At 40.3% G+C, this 21231-nt stretch overlaps 1 protein-coding gene across 1 annotated transcript in view; it reads right to left on the reverse strand.

Annotated features, from left to right (window-relative positions):
• Nucleotides 1-18644, reverse strand: part of nedd9 (neural precursor cell expressed, developmentally down-regulated 9) — a 31327-nt gene extending 12683 nt beyond the window's left edge. Inside the window, exons 1-2 of the mRNA XM_062436217.1 lie at nt 18417-18644; nt 4138-4554 (exon numbers count right to left, since the gene is read on the reverse strand). Of these exons, the coding sequence (XP_062292201.1) occupies nt 4138-4554; nt 18417-18428 (429 nt within the window). The 5' untranslated portion in view covers nt 18429-18644. The remainder of the gene's footprint in view (nt 1-4137; nt 4555-18416) is intronic.
• Between the last annotated feature and the right edge of the window lie 2587 nt (nt 18645-21231).

The following is a 21231-nucleotide window of genomic DNA, read 5'->3' on the forward strand; positions in this document are numbered from 1 at the left end:
GTCTCCATAATCATTTGGGAAGCGAGTATGCGTGTGTGTGTATGCTCAAATGCACTTGACAACAAGAAAATAGTTGTTTTCCTTCAGCTCCATCGGCTCTTGGCACGTTACGCCGCACATACTGTGAGTCAACACTTTGAGCCTGTAATCAATACTGCTCCGCAAAGACAGGCAGTAGTAAACAAGACTGAGTTTGGTGTTTTGAAGAGCAAAGGTCAGGGTTTGGATTTCACGACAACAAAAATAATCACCTCAAATGCTATGATGCAGTAAAGAGTGCTTATAGAGTTACAACCCGGGAGGAGTGACTTGTTTGTTTGTTTTAATGATATCCTAAATATTCCTCAACATAAATAACTCAGTCGTCTCCTGGATAATTTAACAGTGCAAAGGTCTATGTTAAGACCATAAGTTTTCTTATTTTAACTTTGGGAAATCGTGACTGAAATTATTGAGATTATCTGTAAGTGTTAAAAGACAGAATACTGTAGATATGAGTATATATTGTGTTTTTGAAATTTAGATTTAAAGAGTAGTTAGAGTAGAGAGAGCTGTTATTTCACAGCTAACAGAGTGAACCTGTTTGCTGTACTAAAGCTCATGCTGTTCAGCACCGTCATGAACTGACTTTCAATGCTGAATGTTTTTATCAGGTTTCTATAAATCATAATCCTCAGCTTCAGCTCTCTCATATTAAAACTCTGTTTAGATGTTTCTTCCTGAAATGCCATTTGGGATATACTCAAGCTTTTCTCTTTGAGGTTTTAATCAAACAACCAGATATTTTCAAAAGCACTTTTTCATCTTTTGCACTGAAGAGTCAAGCTAAGGAGATTTATATCCATCCAAGCTGTGGAAGTGCTCCAATTGATGGTCACGCAACAATGTCTGTGCAGAAAAAAAAAGCAGGACTAAAGCTTGATTAATTGATTTGTTGTTTGCATCTATTTTGATAGTGTTCAAATATTTTAGGGATGCAGCTTCTTAAATGTGGTGGTTTTATTGTTGCTTACATTATAATAAACTGAATATTTGTGTCTTTTGTACTATTGGTCAAACACAAATATCAATGTGAAGAGGTCACGAAAGACTCTGGACTGCAATGTGAATTTTTTCACTATTTTGAATGTTTTACAGACCAAATAATAAATTGAATAATTGAGAAAATAATCAGAAAATAAGAAAATGAGAAAATAAGTCTGTTGCAACCCTTCTTGAACCCTGAATGCCTAAAATAACCTCCCATTTGGCAGCAGTATGTACCAACAATACTTGCTGAGTTTGTCTTTTCCTGTGTCACCGCAGTTATTGCTGTTTGGCTTTAACGGGACTGACTGCGTCCACAGGGACTGATGGTGCTTCTGTCCAACAGTCAGACGTCACTGGAAAACAACAGAGCCTTGTCTGGATTTCTAGAAACTCACATGTAGACCCACTCATAGAAATGAATGTGTACATTACACACGCACACACCCACACAGAGTCAAAATCTTTCTATTTAATAGACAGGAACAACCGCTGAAAATTGCACCCACTTTGATAACCACAGATCGGGGGGAAAGTTAAACGTCCCACGACTTAATTTAATCTCTCCAATAACATGATTACAGCACAAAACACACTTTCATTAGAGGCACATTTAATTTTCCATGTTATCACCAAAGCCTTTTTAATACCAGTCTTCAGTTAAGCCTTGCAGCCTGTAAGTGGAAAAGAGAGGTGTTGGTTGACAAGGCTGCTACGTGTGTGAGGTCTGTCATAACCTACTTTCAGGATTTTGGGGGCCAAATTTTGGAATCAAAACCAGTTAACTGTGGATGGCTTGTCCAACTGGGGACAAAAACCATATCTGCAGTTGGTAAAACGCTGATTTTTGAGTCAGTGGTTAATGTTAGGGTTAGAGTAAATCTTCGGGAAATGAATGTAAGTCTATGCGATGTCCCCAAAAGGGACATAGGACAACATGCGTGTGTGTGTGCAGGTTCATTAACAGGTCTCTCTCTTCTCAGCCCCCGTGGCTCTGACTGACTTTATCACAAACGTTCCCGTGCGGTGAATCCCGGTGCCCGCTGCCTCGTAAATACCTTCTAAAATGCACACCTTATCTCATTTCAAGCTCATTTCAATGATGGCTGACGCTGATTTGTTTAAAAAAATACCCCTAGGATATCAGAAGCTCATTGAGCATATAATTACTATCAGTCTCCTGGAGGGATGATCTGGTCTGAGGTGCTAGAACTAGTTAAGCGGTTGAATAAACAGGGAATTTTCCCTTCATGTTTGAGCATATTCTGCTATAGATGTCTGTTTGTAGTGAACGAGCTCACTTTTGTTTAACTGGTGAGTTAAAATGACCTTTCAAGGCAGCTAGATTCGTGATATCACAACATCAACAAGATCACGTGAGAATCTTGTCAGGCTTGAAGTTATGTGCTTGTAACCCTGATTTGCGATGCTAATATTATCTAATGTTAGCTAACCCAAGAATACGAGAGGTTGTGTATTTTCCTTGAACATTTATGGATCAATTTGTTGACAGTTTTTGATTACTTTTTATATTTGTTTTGTCTATTTTAAAATTTGATTTATTGAAATTTGATTTAATTTACATTTTTATCTCTTTAGACATGAAATACAGCTTCTGTTTTAAATGTCTAAATCATTGCCACAACATCACCCCTTCCTTTGCATTGTGTGTCTTCTTCTATGCCACTGTTTGATTTGTTCAAAATGTTTGCACCCATCTCCTGCCTGTTTGAGATGTTAGACTGTGACAATCACAGAGTCTGCACAGTGAAGAATGCGTTGGCTAAAGCATCTGTGCTTTTATTCCCCTGTGTTGTTAATAAATTAGACATAACACTACACTTTGTCACAATAATTCCTCTGCATGTGTTTCATAACCGGCTCATTGGGAAACTGGTCATCACTTTGTGCTATAATGGGCTATATTTACTAAAAAGCCTGAGATATATACTTTAAATGATATACCATCCAGCCAATAAAACAACACATATACATAATGGACACACTTTGTTGAGGATTGTATATATAGCTATACTGACAAATGACCAAATATGTTTGTGATCCTTTGCATAGCATTTAAATACAGAAAAACCTATTTTCAATGCAGCTGGTCTCCACCAAAATCCCAAAAAACTGCTTTGTGCTGTTTGCTTTTCCACAAGTTTTTCCCATATTCACTGCCCTTCTGTGGCTTAGACTGGCTCTGCTACACACAATGTGCCAATATACAACCAAAGCCAAATGGGAACCCAGCACAAAAACACTACCCTGCTCTGTGGTGAGCGCCAGGCCCGGCACACCCTGTCCACATTTCACATCGCAGACCCACAATCTCTCCGGCCTCTCTGGGTTCTGTGTGTGCAGTCACACTGACGAGAGTCGTGGCAGACCGGCAGGATAACAGGTCACAGTGTAAATGCATAAATGCCAAATCCTATCATATCTAATTCTGACACTCGCCAGCGCTGGCCACGCCCATCAGAGTTGATGTTATGTTTTAAATCTGCTTTCATCCCAAAGAACAGTCTCCAGAGGGCAGGGGAACAGACCAATCTTTTCTCCCTCTTTAAACCCTCTGTTTTCCTTTATTTTCGGCTCCTCTGTGCCTCAAACCTCATTTATACTACTGTATTTGTAGGATAATACTTTAATAGACCATTGGTTTTTAAACTCAGTCAAAGTAAATGTTAGAATATCTAATTACATGGAGATTTTCTGTTTTTACATCATTGTAAATTTAATATTCTGGGAATTTTGGACTGTTGCTTGAACAAAACAAGCAATTTGAAGCGGTTAACTTGGGCTCTGGGAAACTAAAATAGCCTTTTTTATTTTTGACTAGACCAGTGATGGGGTATCATGTGCCACAGAGCCAAAAGGCTGCAGGTTTTCATTACAGCCAGTCACCTCAGCGGGTGATTTCAGCTGGTGGGGTCTTGTTAGAATAAAACCCTGCAGGCTGCTGCCTCTCCATTGTGCATGATTTCCAATTCTGGGATTAATCGGCTTTTCAAAAATTTAATTGACAGATTAGCTGATAATAAAATGTAATTAGTTGCAGCTCAATGCAAATGTAAGCTAGACCCTCATTTCTTGCTTTCTTTGTCTCACCTTGCTCGGCGTGTTATCAGCAGCTAGAGCGCTCCTCGGCGGGACTTGGTAGATGTCTTTTCCTGGAGGAACCTGGTAGATGCTCTGCTGGTTCTGTTGTGAACTCTGGAGGGACGGTGGCACCTGGTAGATCCCCTGTGCCCCTGAACCTGCCTTCTGCTGATACGCCGAGCTCTGAGGAGGAGACTGGGCACCGGCAGCGGCGGCGGTTGGTGATTGGGCCTCGAACATCGGCCCAATCAACAGCTTCAGTCGGTTGCCCGGGGCGATGCCTTGGCGGCCATGCAGAGAGCAGAGCCACCAGCCCTCCAGGCCACCCGTGTTCTGCTCAATGACGGTCAGGATGTCCCCTTTCCGGAAGGCCAGCTCCTCCGGGGACTCCGGCATGTTGTCGTACAATGCTTTGGCCATCAGGTTCTGCAGAAAGAAAGATCAGACATTCATCAGATACATTTTTCACTTTCTCGCTTAAAGTTACAGCCAGACGCCGGCGGAAACAGGGTGAGAACACCTTGCCTGGCTCCACATAACCCAGATTTTTAAATTTTTAAAGAAATTAGATATAGTGTTAATAAATGAGCTTTGGAGGTGGATTCATACAGACCCAGGCTAACTGTTTCCCCATTTCTTTATACTAAGCTAAGCTAATCAGCTTCATATAGACCATACAGACATGAGAGTGGTACCCATCTACTCATCTGACACTATTCTAGACATACAATTCATTATTATTTAACACTCTGCACAACTCGAATCTACACACCTGCAAGCAAACAAATAAGCTTACTTCCAAAAATGTCCAACTATTTCTTTAAGACACTTGTGTTTACCACCATTAACGGTGCCCCTATAGCAGTTGAAAATGCTTTGGTGAATGACATGCTGGTGAACTTCTGTCTGCACATTAAATTACCATGCAGGATCACATTAGCCCTCAGCTCCACACCAGATGTCTTTCAAACCAATCTGAACTTGATGGGATTTTCTCAGCTTGTGCCCTGCTCCAGGGCACAGTTACCTAAAGGGCCAGTGAGGGTTGAGGGATAATGACTCCAAACCGCAGATTTTGGAGATAGGAGAAGCCCTGGAGTGTGCCGCTTTTGTGTGTGAGAGAGGCATTTACTACTAATTGCCTCAGTAAATGCATCAATCTTATTCCTAAAGCCTTTATTCAGCCAAGGAAGGAATTAACTGAGCATTAATACTCCTTTTCAGCGGGTTTATACTCCCACATAACAAATATCTTCTCCCGGGAGCTTCCCAGCACACAAACAGTCCTGTACTTTCAACTATGTACAGTAAGCCAGATATAAGCAATTAGGGATTAAGCACGTTGCTCAAGGGCACCTTAACATAAGATACTGAGGGAAAGGTGTGTTTTCTCCTCAGATTTACCAGCTTGTCTCTGTTTCATGCCACAAAACTCTATTCCCACATTTCTGCAATATCACCATCCAATCAGATGAGTCTTGTAAAGACAGAAAGCACAAAACACACCTCTTGTATGTTCAGTTATTGGCTTTGCTTCAGCAATAAAGTGGCTAAAAAATATCTTATAATGAAGATAATTGAGGCTGCAGGATTTAAGCCAAAATCTGCTTTTCATTTCGCAACAGAGTGAGCTGGATATAAATCAGATAAAACAGGATTCCTAATATAACTACACACTACATGCATATTTGTATCAAAAAGACAGTGTGGTGATTATTAGAAACATGTAAATACGTCAGCCGTTTAGGTGTCTTAGGCTTCTTAAAAGGAAAAGTAATGCCTGTCAGTTTCACTTCCATGCTATTAATGCCTCACCCTACTGCGGCTCAGTGTGGGAATCAGGAAGCCCACTTTGAGGCCACAACTGGATTGGGGCTTTCTTGAACAGTCTTTCGCCTTCCTCTTTCCTACCGGGCCTGAATCAGGCAGTTCCCATGTGAAACTCTCTGGTTGTGACATCGTTATCTCTCACTGTGGGCCTGGCCTCCCTGGCTATTGTCTAAGAACACTGTCAGTGCCATTAGCCAGCAACACACGCTGCACAATTACACACCCACAATCATCCCCCTGCTATCAATGAGCTGGCCTACAGGACCGCAACAAGTTTGATTGTGACCACAGAGGACACAGACCTGCATGTTAGCTCATTCCAATAATTTGATCAAGGCTGGCAGTCATCCATGAGGAAACAAAATGCTGATTGCTGTGATAAGTAGCGCTGCACCATTATAATTTGAATACATTTGTGCTGAGAAATGAGGGTCAAGTTCAAGGCAGCTTCCTGTGTGCAGTGATATCAGCCTTGTATTTGATGCTCAGAGGGAAAATCAACTCACTGACACAAGAACAACCACCTTCTTTGTCGTCTTCTTTGTCTCCCCTGATCACACCCCTCATCTAACTAGCAGTCAGATCACGAACACCAGTTTCACCAACTACAGGGACACACAATTAACAAGTACAAACAAGTGCATTCTCAAACACAAATGAAAAAGGTAACAAATAGCACCTTTATTTGAAGAGACCTGCGATGGAAGAAACTGTGAAATTGAAACTGAATTGACTAAACCACACTGCTTTCATGTGTCAACAGCTCAGCAACACATTCATACAAACATATTCACACTTTAACAAACAAACATGCAGACCCCAACTAATTTTAGCACTTAGGACATACAATAACTCTTGCTAAGCTCTCTTTAACAGCTCAAAACAACAGCCTTTACATCGCTGAATCACATTTTAATTTTACAAGAATTGGTTATAAAAGAAGATTTGACAATGATGCTTGAATCTGCACACAATGGATATTCATATGCTCTACATCTGTCATTGAATGTACTTTTTATGTAATCCAAATCCCAAATTAGTCCGTTTGGAATTCTGTTACTGGAGTTTTTTTTCAATAGTTTGTTCACAAAGGAATCTTTATGAGGTCTAACTGACCACAAACACTGCGATGCAAACAAAGGGAATGCACATTTCTTTATGCATAATGCCAGTCAAACTTATTCTTATATATGTATCTTATCACCTTCATAAAATATGCATTTTGTGGTGCATTTAAATTGTTTTTTGTGATTATTATTTATATTTTTATGGACACAGCAGTGGGATCTGCGGTAACTCCAACAATGAGGCAGCAAAGGTGATATCAAAACATGAGGTAGCTAAATGCTACAGCCATTATATTGTTGTTGTATCATAAATTATGATTACTAACACACTGACAAGGAGGTCAAACTGCATTTTAACCACTGTGACCACCACTAGCAGTCAATAAACTACTTTGAATCTGGACTTACACAGTCCAAAGTCTGAGTTTGTGGGGGGAAAAACTGCACTAACACACATGCACATACAGTATCAGCTGTTGTGGTGAGTCTTAAGACCACAAGGATCTCAAATTGGAATTGTTTGACACATTTTCACACACTAAACCCTCATTCTCGCTGTGGTTTACTTTTATTGGGGCTGATCTTGTGGGTAGGTAAACATACAGAAGATATAAATGGGACGTTTTACGGCACCTCTATCAAAAAGGAGTAGATGGGGGAGAGTAGAGTACAAACATTATGACTCATATTAAAATCTTGATAGTAATTTTTTTGAAAACCATACCTCAACTGCTTATCTGAAGGACCATGTGAAACACAAACATCACCTGTAATCATATTGAACAAACAGGTTGTTAGCTGTAATGGTTGACAAGAAACATGCAGATCCTTTTGAAGTGATGCAGAGAGGGAAGATTCAGCTCCTGTTTTTGTTTGCTTCAGTCCGCTGCACCATTGTAATCGGAGCAGGTGAAACTGACTATTAAAGCGGGCGTCAGATCTCTGGCATAAACACTGGTTAGTCACAACACAGTGACTCCATCACTTGCCATTGATCCTCCTATAAACACATGTGTTTGCCATTTGTCAGTGGGTAGGCAGGCAGCTCGGGGGGAGGGCCCCTTCTGCTGCACCCACAGATGAGCACGAGCTTACAGGAAGCTATCGGTTATAAGTCAGTGAGGCAACATGCGTTCTCACGTAAATATAACACCTTTCTGGTCGTGGCCTCAAATCTTAAATGAGATAATGCAGTTCCACAGTAAGGTATAGGGTTGGATAGACAGTTAAAACAAGATCTTACAGATTACTTTAGAGGCTCTCCATTTCCTCTTCTTGCTATATTTGACTCTTAACCTTATATGAGCCTGTGCCTATCTTCAGGTCGGAGTTTTTTGTTTGTTCCTGTGAGCAGACCAAAAAATTGGTGCCACAGACACACATAAAAATCCCCCTGAAGAGTGTCATCGTTAAAATGCAACTTCATCGGAAAGTTGATTCCGATAATGTATTATGCATTTTTTTATCTCTTTATTCATTTTGTTGGACTCCAGTAAGTGATGCGATGAAATCAGCAACAACTTCTCACTTGAACAAGAAACTCTCTTCTCAAAGTGGAGTTTCTTTCTCACAAATGATCTTCAGCTGAGTACAAGCGTCAGCTTGCAACGACCACACAAAACCAACAACAGAGTCGTCTAATTTGATTATCTTGATTAAACGGCGACAGCAATGACAAGCAATGACTAAAAAGAGAAACTGTGAAAGATAGGTGCTGCATTGTGGACTGTTGTTAAGTAGAGCAGCGCTGCAACACTTAGCAGACTGAAAAAAAACACAGTCAGAAAGGATCTGTATATGACCAGGTTCATTTTAGCCAGTACTGATCCATTTAAAACATGTCTGGATCATCCCTGATACAGCTTGTTTGGTCTGGCTCGGGACATCTCTGGTCACTGTGATCGATCAGTATGTTGGTGGAATATTACAGATGAAACTGGCCTATTTACTTAAAATAGATTCAGAAGAAGTCAAATCAGAGTTATAAAACTTTCAAATGCATGTATTTTTTTCGAAAGGGGTGTCCCCAGTCTTATACCGCCCTCTGCAACGCCTGGCTTCAGAGAGGCTTTCATGACCATGTATGTTTTTGTTGTGAGAAAGCAAGAAATCCTGCAAAGCTGAGCTGTCCAGATTCACACCTGGAGCCCGATATACAGCCTGAAGACCCAGCTGTTGGGCCCGTCCACTCTGAACGCCTCTCTTCTCTGGGACACGTTGATGACTCACACATCAACAGGCTTTTTCCACCAGCGTCTCGCCTGAAAACACAAATAGTACAAACGTCCTCTCATTTGTGAGGAGAGCCTGTGCTGACCATTCCAAAAATAAAAACAGGTCTTACGTAACTTCACCGCTTGCAGAAAGGGCCCCACCTTTGCTTTCAGTAAGAGCTCTCTGGGTGGTTTTGGCTTGGCCTCTCTGGGGTATACATCCATCTAATAATAATGAAGGTGGCTTTGGCTAAACAAGCTCACAAATACTGAAGTTCCCCTGCCACTGCGGCCAAAAACACAACCACATCACAGCAGAAATCCACGTCCCCACAGCAACGGGAGCGGCCTGCTTTCAAAGAGACGAGGATGTTTTCAACCCAAACAAACAAAACCTGCTCCCAAAAAAGTGGTACGCTCCGACTGTGAGAAACATCGTGCAGTACCTCGGCAGCAGGGCCGGTGTGAAAATTAGGGCCGTACCACTGCAACACGTGTCCCGGGGTGGTTCGGAGAATGGGTGAACCAGCACACTCATTTGGCCTCATTTCACATGGTTAAATATAGAAAATAATTATAGTAATGACGATAATGAGGACCTGATGACTTTTACGAGCCGTTCCTCTGAGTGCGGCCTGCTGCGGGTGAGAGCCAGTTCAAATAAATGGGCCGTGTGAAGGGCTCTGGGTAGGAAGGGCTCACGGGAAGCGGTTCAGAGCTCAGGGTACATGGTAATTTCTTCATTTGGACAGTTTTCAGGAAGGCTGACCCACTGATTACAGCCTCTTTATAAGCCCTGCCAGTGGCTGTGTATTAACATAATTACACAGCAGGCTCGGTGAAACTTCACCTCCTCCATTTCTGAAAAATACTTGGAAAAGGCAGCATGTCACAACTTTTCATTTTAATCCTCAGCACACAGGCAAACACAACCCAACACATTCATTACAGCTACACACTGACTGATTGATATCTTACGTAAGCAGTTGTAAATCCATACTTACAATACTGTTACAGTTGCGAGATGAGAATTGTAACCAGCTATAATCAATCAATAACTTATTCTAGCCTTGTGATCATCTGCCATTGATTGGTTACATCATAGTTTTCGTCTCTGGCAAGCAGAAATCACAGCATAAATTTGCTGGCTCCATTTTGTTTAGTTTGGTGTTTGGTAATTGTTATTTCTGTTTTCCTTTAACCACAAGATGCAGCAAATCATACTCCACCAAACTGGTGCACGTAGACATGGGTCTATTCATTCAGCCAAGCACTGCATAAAAGACTATTGTATTTGCAGTGTAAATACGACACCCACCAACTTCCCCGCCTCATTTGTGATTCACGAGCTGCAGCGCTGCAAGGAAATCTCCACACCCTGAACATCTCCAGCAAGAGCGTGGCAACTCGCTTCAACAGGATATGATGAGTGATGTGATGTTGTGTCTAACCACACTGCAAGCTGTCACAAACCACCGATGCCCTAACACATCTCCACTTCAGAGCTGACATATATGTTAAATGTGCATGACTAAAACTGTCTCATAATTGTGGAATTCCCCTTAAAATAAAATTTAAAAAACAGAACGTATAGATCTTCTTTAGAGATGAGTATCAAACCTAAAAACTTATCACAGTTTTTCTCCAGCTGCTTATGTTTGGATAACATTAAAATATGGCATTTACATATTTTTATATCAAAGCAAACTGATGTAGTTGGGGAGCTAACCACCAACATACTAAAGCCACACTATAAGCCACAATAACTCTCTGGTTTTCTTTCTATGCTATCCGTGTTTACTCCTCCCTGGCATATTTTTTTCTTGTAATGTACATGATTTAATCATTTAAAAGAGTTACTGAAGAGGGAAAAGTACTAACTGAAGAATAAGTTTAGACAGTTTTGTCTATAAACATTTGCAACATTAACTCCAGTTTCATAACCATCTGCAAATTGTTTTCCTTTTGTAAAGCAGGTCACACTTCGAAAACAAGCGCTAAGTAAAATGGAGAGTGCTAACCAGTTACGATAGCTTCCTCCATCACTCTGCAGTTCTCCTTGCCCTCTAATGTTAGAGCTTAGTATTCATGTGTCAAAGTTTACCAAAGTTTAACTTGATACAAAAAGGCAAACCCACCATTTAAATAATATGCCTTGTATTTTAACAGCTCATTGTTTTGGTTTTCCATTCACGACTAAACTTACTCACTGTTCTCACTGTTCTCGCTAACGTTGTTTACATTTTCCTCGGTAGTCAGTAGAGAGCAAAACGCAGCTAAAAGGAGAGTGAATATAAAGCATACATTATATTTTCATTATGAATTAGAACAAGTAACTCTCTCTCAAAGTAATGCTAATGCTGCTCTGTATTGTGAATAGTTTGCACTCATCAACGATGAAGGTGATAGTGTCTGTGTTATGTTGTGTTTTACCCATTTCATAAGCAGCCAGAACATACCAGTTAATGCATGTTTAACAGTTGAGAAGTTTGGCTTCTTAAAGTAGGCTATGGGTTACTGAAATTCAGTATCATATTGGCAGTGTATCAAAACACCACAAATAATAACCTCAGGGCTGCTTTTATTCCTGTCAAAGTCTGCATGGATACAACAGGCGGAATATTCCCATCACTTTGAATGTGGACTTTGCTTTTGGTGAATTACTCTAAAGCCAATAACACATCAACCACAGCTAATTACAGTTATAAAAAAAAAAACTCTGGTGAAATACAACGTGGGCAGGACACGACTGCAACACTGTACCACAGGCCAGCTGGTTACAGTCACAGGAAATGGATTTTGTAACTTCTTGGTTAAAATGACTGTTCTTGTTCAGCTCCTCCTTAGTCTATCCATTCATCACGGTCATTTTTATTTTTTACTGTCACATAAACTACCAGGTAACTTGACATGACACCCTCCTCTCCTTAGTTTCTGTCCCACTCCTTAGCCTGCAGCACTTCCCGAGAAACCCAGAAAGATCCAGGCTACGACCAACCTAGTCTTATCATTTCACATCTTGGACTCCCTCGCTGTGCTCCTGAACACCAAGTACAACCTATAATTAGACGTGAAAACCACACTGGAGATATTCTCTAAAAAGTGTATCAAATTCTGTGAACTGGAAGGGCTGCTAGGGGAGCATATTGTGCAACGTTGCTTCTCATATTCTGCCAAGTCATTCCAGGACTGCCTGAATGGTGTTAAGCTGCAGGAAGAGAAACTGTCCTTCAAACTGATAGCAAGGATCCACGCTGCTGAAATATCTGTGAGCAAAGCAAAGCAATGACCTCTGACCTGAAAGGACTAATTTACAGCACCTACAGGAGTCGCTGATGCATCAGCAACAACATGAAGGAACAAAAAACAACAGTATGGATGGTATTCATGGAGCTCCAGCCAAGCAGCACTCAGTTTTGGCAGGGGAGAGAGGTGGATTATTTCCAGCTCGGTGTTGATGCCAAATGAGGGCACATGAGTGTGTCTCGGTAGCCCCCGGAGACAGAGACTAAGCCCTCCAGGGGGTATTAGCCAAGACGTAAAATATGTTTCATGGTATCTCTGCAGGGCCACATTGCATGGTTTTACATATAGGAATAGCCAATGAGATGGAGATTCACTCCAATGTCCCCCCGATTTCACGCAAAGCAAAGATCTCACAGACACAAAAAGACAACAATTGAGCGTGCCATCTTCCCCCTTTAAAATATCTATGAGATAAAGGGAGAAGCTTTTGTTTAGTGGACGGGAATATCACATTTTTTAACACTTTAGCACTGCTGAAAATAGCTACTGATGATGTACATTGCATTTTGATTATTTTAGCTCTAATTAGTCATTTTCTCGATTAATCGTTTTTGTCAGTCGAAAACACAAAGTTAAGACACAGAAAAAGCTTCAACTCCTCATTTTGAGAAGCCAGTACTTGCCATCAATGGATTCATTGTTTGGTCTATAAAATGTTAATGAATGTAAAAAGTAACCATCAAGAGTCCAAAATGTCTTATTTTGTCTGACAAGGAGTCAAAAACCCAAAAAACTTACAATGATATAAAACAGAAAAAGCAGCAAATTGTCACATTTTTAAGCAGGAACCAGATAATATATTAAATGTTTCCTTTAAAATGGCTTAAATGATCAAGTTATACAAATAATCTACATATTATTACTTATTTCTGGGGTTTAATGGCAGAAACAGTCTCGTGACAGTAAGATTATATCTAACAGTTAGATATTTGTTTCATTTTCTCAGAAGGACTTCCTTGTCAGCACAAACATTCAAACATCAGACGAAATTCAAATTCTCCACCCACATTAGCTTTTTGTACACCACAACAATGTTTCTACCGCCATGTTTTCACCTCCACAAATGGTATTACACTACAGCAGAAGCAAGAAAGTGGTTAGATCAAAAACAAATACTTTATCATTCTCCATCTTAAAATAACTTCAGGAAATGGATAAAGATGTATAAATAACAGATTTGAAGAATGTGACAGAAGTTTCTTTCCTCAGTCAGGGTTGTAAATCAGGATTATAGCGCATTGACTTGGAATCAAATCTGTTTAGTCACTTTTGAGTTGAAGAGGTGCAGATGGATCATTTTGTCTATAAAGTGTCAGAAAGCAGCTAAAGTACTCATGTGGAGTCAAAAAAATATTAATTTTACTATCAAATACTGTATTTGACAATGAAAAGCAGCAAAAGCTAACATTTGAGAAACTAAAACCGGAGGATGACAAGATGATTTTTATAGTCTGTTATCAAAAGAGTTTCTGACTAACTTTCTGTCAATCATCTAATCAGTTAAATGACTCATGGTTTCACCTCTGACTTACAAGACTACATCACCTGATCGGCCATCTGATGCACCTGTGCAGAAGTTACTGATCTATCTGTTGGTTTATGGAGTGCACGAAACCTGCAGCACGCCCAAACCTAATCACTGACCATCCTCAAAAAGCACAAACAGCTAAGTGCAGGTTGCGTACTGTGGTATTAAATACTTTTCTTCCCCGGTGTTCCCAGCTGTCATGCCTCCTCTTATCTGCCGTGAGGACAGAGTCTCCACAGGGCTGAACAGAGCTGACAGAGGCCCGATATGTCTTTGAGAGATGACCCTGCAAAATAGTTGGCATTCTTCAGGGGAGGGAAGGGGAGGCAAGAATTATTTCCGCCAAAAGGTCAAACATGGAAATGATTATATGCATTGTTGCTGATGTTGGGCAGTCTCTGTCTGTCTGTCTCTCTCCCTCTCTCGGTCTCTCTCTCTCTCTGCTTTTTTTAGGGGGGGGGGGTTAAGAAATGAGCACACAATGTAGTCTGTCTCCCCTCTGACCGTTTTCAAATGTTAATGGCTGGCTCATGGTGCGAGGGTGCAGCAGGGGGGGTGGTGGAAGGACCTCTATTCATTGTCACTGGGGGAGAAGCTCTTCACACTCACTGATAATCTTGCACAGGAGCAAACTTGGGGTAAAGAGACAGGAAATTCTGCACTGAAAATGGTAAAAACTTCAAAAAGGTCACAGCATGATAGTAAGAAATAGATTTTAAACAGGCTGTTGAATAGTTCAATCTAATAAAATTACAAGAAAGGGGAAAAAAAGCCATTTCAGCGCTTAAATGTGGTTTCACAAAAGGGAGATCATAACAAGCGGGATTTCCCTGAATAAACTCTGTTCTTCTTTCAAGAGAATAAAAAGTGCTCTTTCCACACAATGCCACCCCCACACAAATAAATGTGCACACAGACACTGCAAAGAAAAGACGCTGGTATCCTGGTGAACTCCACTGCCAGACTCATTAACGACGTAAAGGGGCACCTTGAAACAATCATGTGCATCTTCTGAACAACCTTCCCATGCACATGCCTGGAATGCTCTCATTCTCACGGGGCACTCCTCGACCTCCCGGCTCCCCTCCCCCCCCATATACATCCAACTCTGTTTGCCCTCTTGTTCCCCCCACAACTTCCTCTCCCTTTCATTTTCTGCAGGCCCTTTCAGCATCAGGGATCCTCCTCCTCCTTCCCTCCCTCCCTTCCACTCAGAACAATGTCTGCTTCGCTCTCCTCCAGCTCCCTCGCTTTTTGGACCAGTGCCTGGAACCTGAACCCATAAAAAAGAAACACTGAGGAAAACACGCACACACACACACATATTGGCCAGAATATGGGTTCACCTAATCACTCTTCACTGTGGTTGTGAAGCTATTTCTGCAACAGTTACATCAGCTATGAAAGAATGAGTTGAAAGGTTGTGGAAGTCTCTGAGCGAGTGTGCGTAAGAAGCATTTTTCCTTATTCTGCACCAGAAAAGTTGTGTCTGAACCCTTTAAACTGCCTCAGGTATCATCTCTTTCTTTTCTTTGTCTGTCAGGCTCTTTCTCCTCAGAAATCACGGGGCCCCACTGACGCTGTAAGAGATCCATCTTGTGTGCGGCCCCATCAGAGGGATTATACGCATTAGGTGACCTATGGAAGACAAGCCTTCCCTTCACACCTGAACACCTGTTGGAAACCATCTCTGATGTCAGCGAGGAGGGCAGTGTTTGCGTCCAGACCGCGTCACCTCACCTCAGGGCATGTGAGCGGGCGCCAACCTCCGGCGTGACCTCGTTAAGCTTCTGTTGAAATATAACCACTGTGCGAGGAAGGGAGTACTTAATATAGCTGTAAATAATTCATTGCAGCTGAGATCAAAAGCAAATGCCGAGATCCGAGAGGGGCGACACAGTCAACTTTGCAACTATTTCACAAATTTAAAACAGACTGCTGATGTGCGGGAAACTCGATGAACACAGATGCTACGCTGACACATGTAGCAATGGGGACGAGGCTTCCATGGCTGCCTGATTTCCCACCTTCCTTCTCTCTTCCTGCCACCCTCCTTTCCTGTAGCAGTGTTACATAATGCAGATATGTTTATCATAAGCAAAGAGCACTGCGATAGGGAGTAAAGAAACAAACAAAAGAAGTAGAGACGCAGTCGTACGTGAGAGAGGTTGCGTACTGTGCTGATATCATCCCTAACAGACAGATAAGAGCCTGGAAACGCTGGTGTTGATCAGGTTCATCAATAGCCACTGATCAATCTCCATGTTTAGGATGAATACAGTGACCAAGGAAACATAGTAACAAGTGTTCCTTCACTATAATCACTGACTCCATGCCCAAACCATAAACATGACCCTCCAGACTGTTCCTGCTCTCTCTGCTCCATGAACTGTTTGTGTACTTAACAGGACAATGAGTCAGTTAGGACCATGACGCACATACACAGAGTGCACGCCCACCCATCGCAACCAAACCCTCCTGAACAGTAAGACCAGGCCCAGTAGACGCTGAGGGACAGGGAGGGAAACAAAACCCAAATTGCACTTGAACTGTGTCAAGTCCAGAGTCTGAGCCAAACTCCTGGCAAGCAGCTACTTCACACTTCAGAAAACAGCCAGTGAAAAAGCTGGAGCCGCTGCCCTCAAAACCCCTGAATCATCCAAATATTTTGCACAGCTTTGCATGAGGGAGCACAGTTTTTGCTTCCCTAATATGGTGAGACACAAGCACATGTAGTTAATGGTGAATGAAATAAAGCAGGGAGATGATGCTGTCTTGTTAAATTCTCCATGTTTGTTAAAAGCTCAAATCATTCACAAGGCTGGAGTCCGGAGATGTGATGGATCAACTTCCCACTGTCTGTGTCCATGTAAAGTCCTGAAAATCACAGTTCAAATCACATCATAAATCAATCCAAAGCTCCCCTGGGTCTCCGTATGATGCTGACACCGAGCTGTAACATCTCAACAGGCTGCCATCACAAAATAAAGCTCAATGACTGACAGTGAAAGACAAGACAAAGACTCTGATTGGCATTTGGAGTCAAAACACAGTCTGAGAGTTTCCAAAGGCCCCAATGAACAGGACACCAAGCAGATTTAATCACCATATGATTCATTTTTAAGTGAAAGTGTTAGTTAGAGGGCAATGTGATACAAGATGCTATAAAGAGGACTATTGAATCAGTGTGAGCGTGTACTGTCAAGCATTTATTTGAATGGATAACCCAAAAGAACAATAACATGCCTGTCTGGTTATTTTAGCCATAAACAGCTTTTCAATGGAGCTTCAAGTATAAGTAAGTAATATTAACAGAAAATCATATTTATCTGGTTCCAGCTACTCAAGTTCAAATATTTGATGCTTTTCTTTGTCATGATGAATGACAGTAAACTGAACCAAAATTTTGGTTTTGGACTGTTGACCAGATAAAATAGGGGACATCTGAAGACGCAACCTTGGCCTGTTAGTGTGCATTTTTCACTACTTTCTGACATCTTATGGACAAGACGATTAATAACTGATGAAAATAATTGTTTTTTGAAGACCTAAGAGATTTTATCTATACTGCCCAACTCCTATCTCAGCTAGAGCCATTAAAACATCTATAAAATGTCAGAAAATAGTGAAAAATGGCTGTCACACTTTCCTAAAGCAAAAAGTGAAATTTTTAAATTGCTATATTCAGTTTACTGCAAAAGAAAACACATTAAAACAACACATCTTGCTATAAGAATATGACTAAAACTAATCACCCAAAGCTCTCAGTGCTAAATAAATCAATAGCCAAACAATAGAGAGGCAATTGAAGAGAACATAGGTGACAGAGCCAGTGCCCATGTTTTGTCTTTTATGCCTACTACTTACTCATTTCACTCTCAGTCTTAATCAGCAGGAGGGGCACTGGATGAAATGAGTAAAATAAATGTTTCTGTTTTTACAGTTTTAAAATGCGGGGAAGGTGCAGTATGGTATGAGAGTGGGTTGCATTTTCACTCTACTTATGCCCCTTGAGTTGTAATGAAAGCACAGACACAGGTGTCACATTGCCATTAAACTATCTGCAGCCTCAAAAATCACACATCAAACCACACACATCTCATCAGAAAAGTGACAGCATCCTTATCTCAGTCTCATCACAACCACCTTGGATACATGTTTTAAAACCAGATCGATTATTTAAAGCCAACCCGGATGCTTTTATTTAAATAACTAACCAAAAGGAGGGTAAAAGTTTAGAAATCTCACCCACTATTCTGACAAAAGCAGCTGTGTTGTCCTAATATTTCCCTCAGCATTACAAACAGCCGAGTTAAAAGTCCAATCTGTTCTCGTCTCACTTACTTTGTATTTCATCTTGCAGCAATGTCAGCAGTGGCTTCTCTTCGCTGTGACTCCAAATATTTTAAAAAAAAATTAAAGAAAAAAAAAAGATGAAGAAAATATCCGCTTTATCGCACCAAAGAGGCGCACATCTGAGTATCTGCGGACTGAGAGGTGTTTTCTGCGCGCTTATAATCAGCCATCCAGAGTATTTCATAAACGGAGAAAACACTCAAGCAGGAATCTCTCTCTGTCTGTCCGCACTGTGTCTACTCTACACCGGGCTGCAGCTCCGCACACTCACGATATACCTGCATTTGCATAACAGGCCGCTGATTGGTGCAAAGCATCTTGGAGGAGTAACCCCACCCCTAAATCCAGCCTCCCTCCTCTGCGGGGTGACGTCATGATTACGATGAACAACAGCGGATTAGATCATCAGCTGAATATGTGGATGTTGGTAACTCCTCAGACATCTATCCATCCTCTGATTATCATGTTTTCAGTGTGACTCACTGCTTTCACCATATCCTCATACTGTTATATTGTAACTATGACAATAAGAGTACAAAAAAAATGGCAGATATGTTTATTAATTTTCTTAGTTTATTAAGAAACATGTTTATTCACAACCTTCTTTCCTCGTTTTTTTTAATTAAGTTTAAAGGATAAGTTCACAATTTTTCAAGTCAGGAGCCCCAAATTAACATTGAAACAGATGTTTCTTGTCATAATACTGATCATTAGAAGATCCCTTCATAATGCACTTACAAGGTAATGATGATGGGGGACAAACTCCACAGTCCTCCTCATATATTTAAAAGTTTATCTGAAGCTAATATGAAGCTTCAGACGTCCAAATGAGTCAAATCAAGTAGATATCTTCCAACGTTACAGTCTTTTTAGAGCCAAAATCCCTCTTTTTGTTTCTATACTTCCACCACAGTTCAACAGGGAAACACAACAAAGGAACTTTACTCTAAAAAGACTTTAAATGTGGCAGATATCCACATGATATGACTAAATCAGACTGCTGAAGCCTCATATAAGCTTCAGATAAACTTTCAAATGACTGTGTGGACACATTTTGGATTTTGGCCCCCCACCACTTACACTAAAAGCACATCTGAAGGGGGATCTTATAATAGTATGAAGAGGATGATCATCCACTGGAATTTAATTGGTTATTCGAAAAAAAGAAATGAAGAAACTTAAAAGAAGAAAAGAAAAGTAAAGTCTCTTGTTCATACAAACAATGTAAATAGCAACAAATCCCTAAAATATTATGTTTGATATAAACATATGTTTGATTAAACATCCAAGGTCAAATAAATTGCCTTTAAATAAATTATCTTTAGGAGTTTTTATGCATATAATTATTTACCTTTTTTAAAACTCCTTTCAGTCTTTTTTGAGTTTGTCATTTAACCAGTTTTTATACTTTATAATAATATAATACTTATATTATGAATATATTATCACCAGCCCTGTATTGCTTGTTTTGTGCCTGAACTACTATTTATTATTATTGTTTGAATAAAGTTTTTAAAAATCATCTGTTAATTTTACCATAAGAATAATTTAAAACGGACTGGATTTGATAAAGTATAAACACTTCAACATTTCAGGCAGGAAGTTCTTGTGGCTATCGATGGAGGAAATAAATGTGCTGGTTTTTCTTTCTGAGAAACACGCTGAGTTCAAAGGAAGTCAGATTACGCAGCATTTTCTTCTGAACGGAAGAATTTTTGCTGGTTTAAAAGAAAATTATAACATCCACTTCAAGAGTTTCTTCTTTTACCTCATACCTACCTACAGCTTCCTCTTGTTATATGAATAAACACACAAATAAATCAAATCACATAAAAAGGTGCTGCACTCCGGCCTGCACAATTTTCTCACCTGCAGAGCTCTGGTGACCTAAACATGTTTACAAGTTTACATGTGAGACTGATACGTGTCAAAAGTAACAAAAATAACAAAAATACTTGTTCCCTGGTCTTTTATAAAATATATCTATTTGAAGGTAAGCAATGCCAGATTTTTAGGATTGACTTATGTTCATTTATAATGTCTACTTTAAACAAAGAACTGTATCAGATTGTATCATATCCCATCGAATCGAATTGAATCGTATCGTAATCGTTCCATTTTAAAATGTATTTTTCCTGAATCGGATCGTACCCCATGTATCTAAATACGTATCGGATCATCTTGTATTGGAGAGATGCACACCCCTACCAGGTATACAAGATGAACATGAATGGATACAGGAAAAAGTAAGAGAAAGGTGTGACTTGTTGTCTAGGAGCTGTATCTATTATTGCTGCAACATCAGAAACAGACAAAATAATTGATTTTGACTCAATACTAAAGGTGCACTGAACCCCAATGATGCAACTTACTGTTCTAGACATATCTTTTAAAATCGTTCTACTACTTTAAAACTGCGTACCTTGTTTCTAAATTCAGCCAACAGCTGCTTACAACTTGGTTCGACTTGATAAATATGAAATGTATACCTTTAACTGGTTCAATGCATGTTTTTCATTGTTAATATATTAACTACAAACAAGACACTTACAGCCAGTGATGGGAAGATATAAATATACAAGAACCACAATGTAAAATCTGAAATGTAACTTGGGTAAAAGTACTGAAAATGTAATGTACTTAAGTACTCATACACTGTGGTGTCTTACAAAATGTTAAATTGTTAAGAGGTATGAGCAAGATTTTAAACTGTTTCTGGTCCACATGAGTCTGTTGGAGTTTTAAAACAACAACAGTGATTCATATCATGAGCTTATAATTTGTTTTGTAACATTAAGCGCTG

The sequence above is a fragment of the Scomber scombrus genome, chromosome 16 (genome assembly GCF_963691925.1).
Source record: "Scomber scombrus chromosome 16, fScoSco1.1, whole genome shotgun sequence".
NCBI lineage: Eukaryota > Metazoa > Chordata > Actinopteri > Scombriformes > Scombridae > Scomber > Scomber scombrus.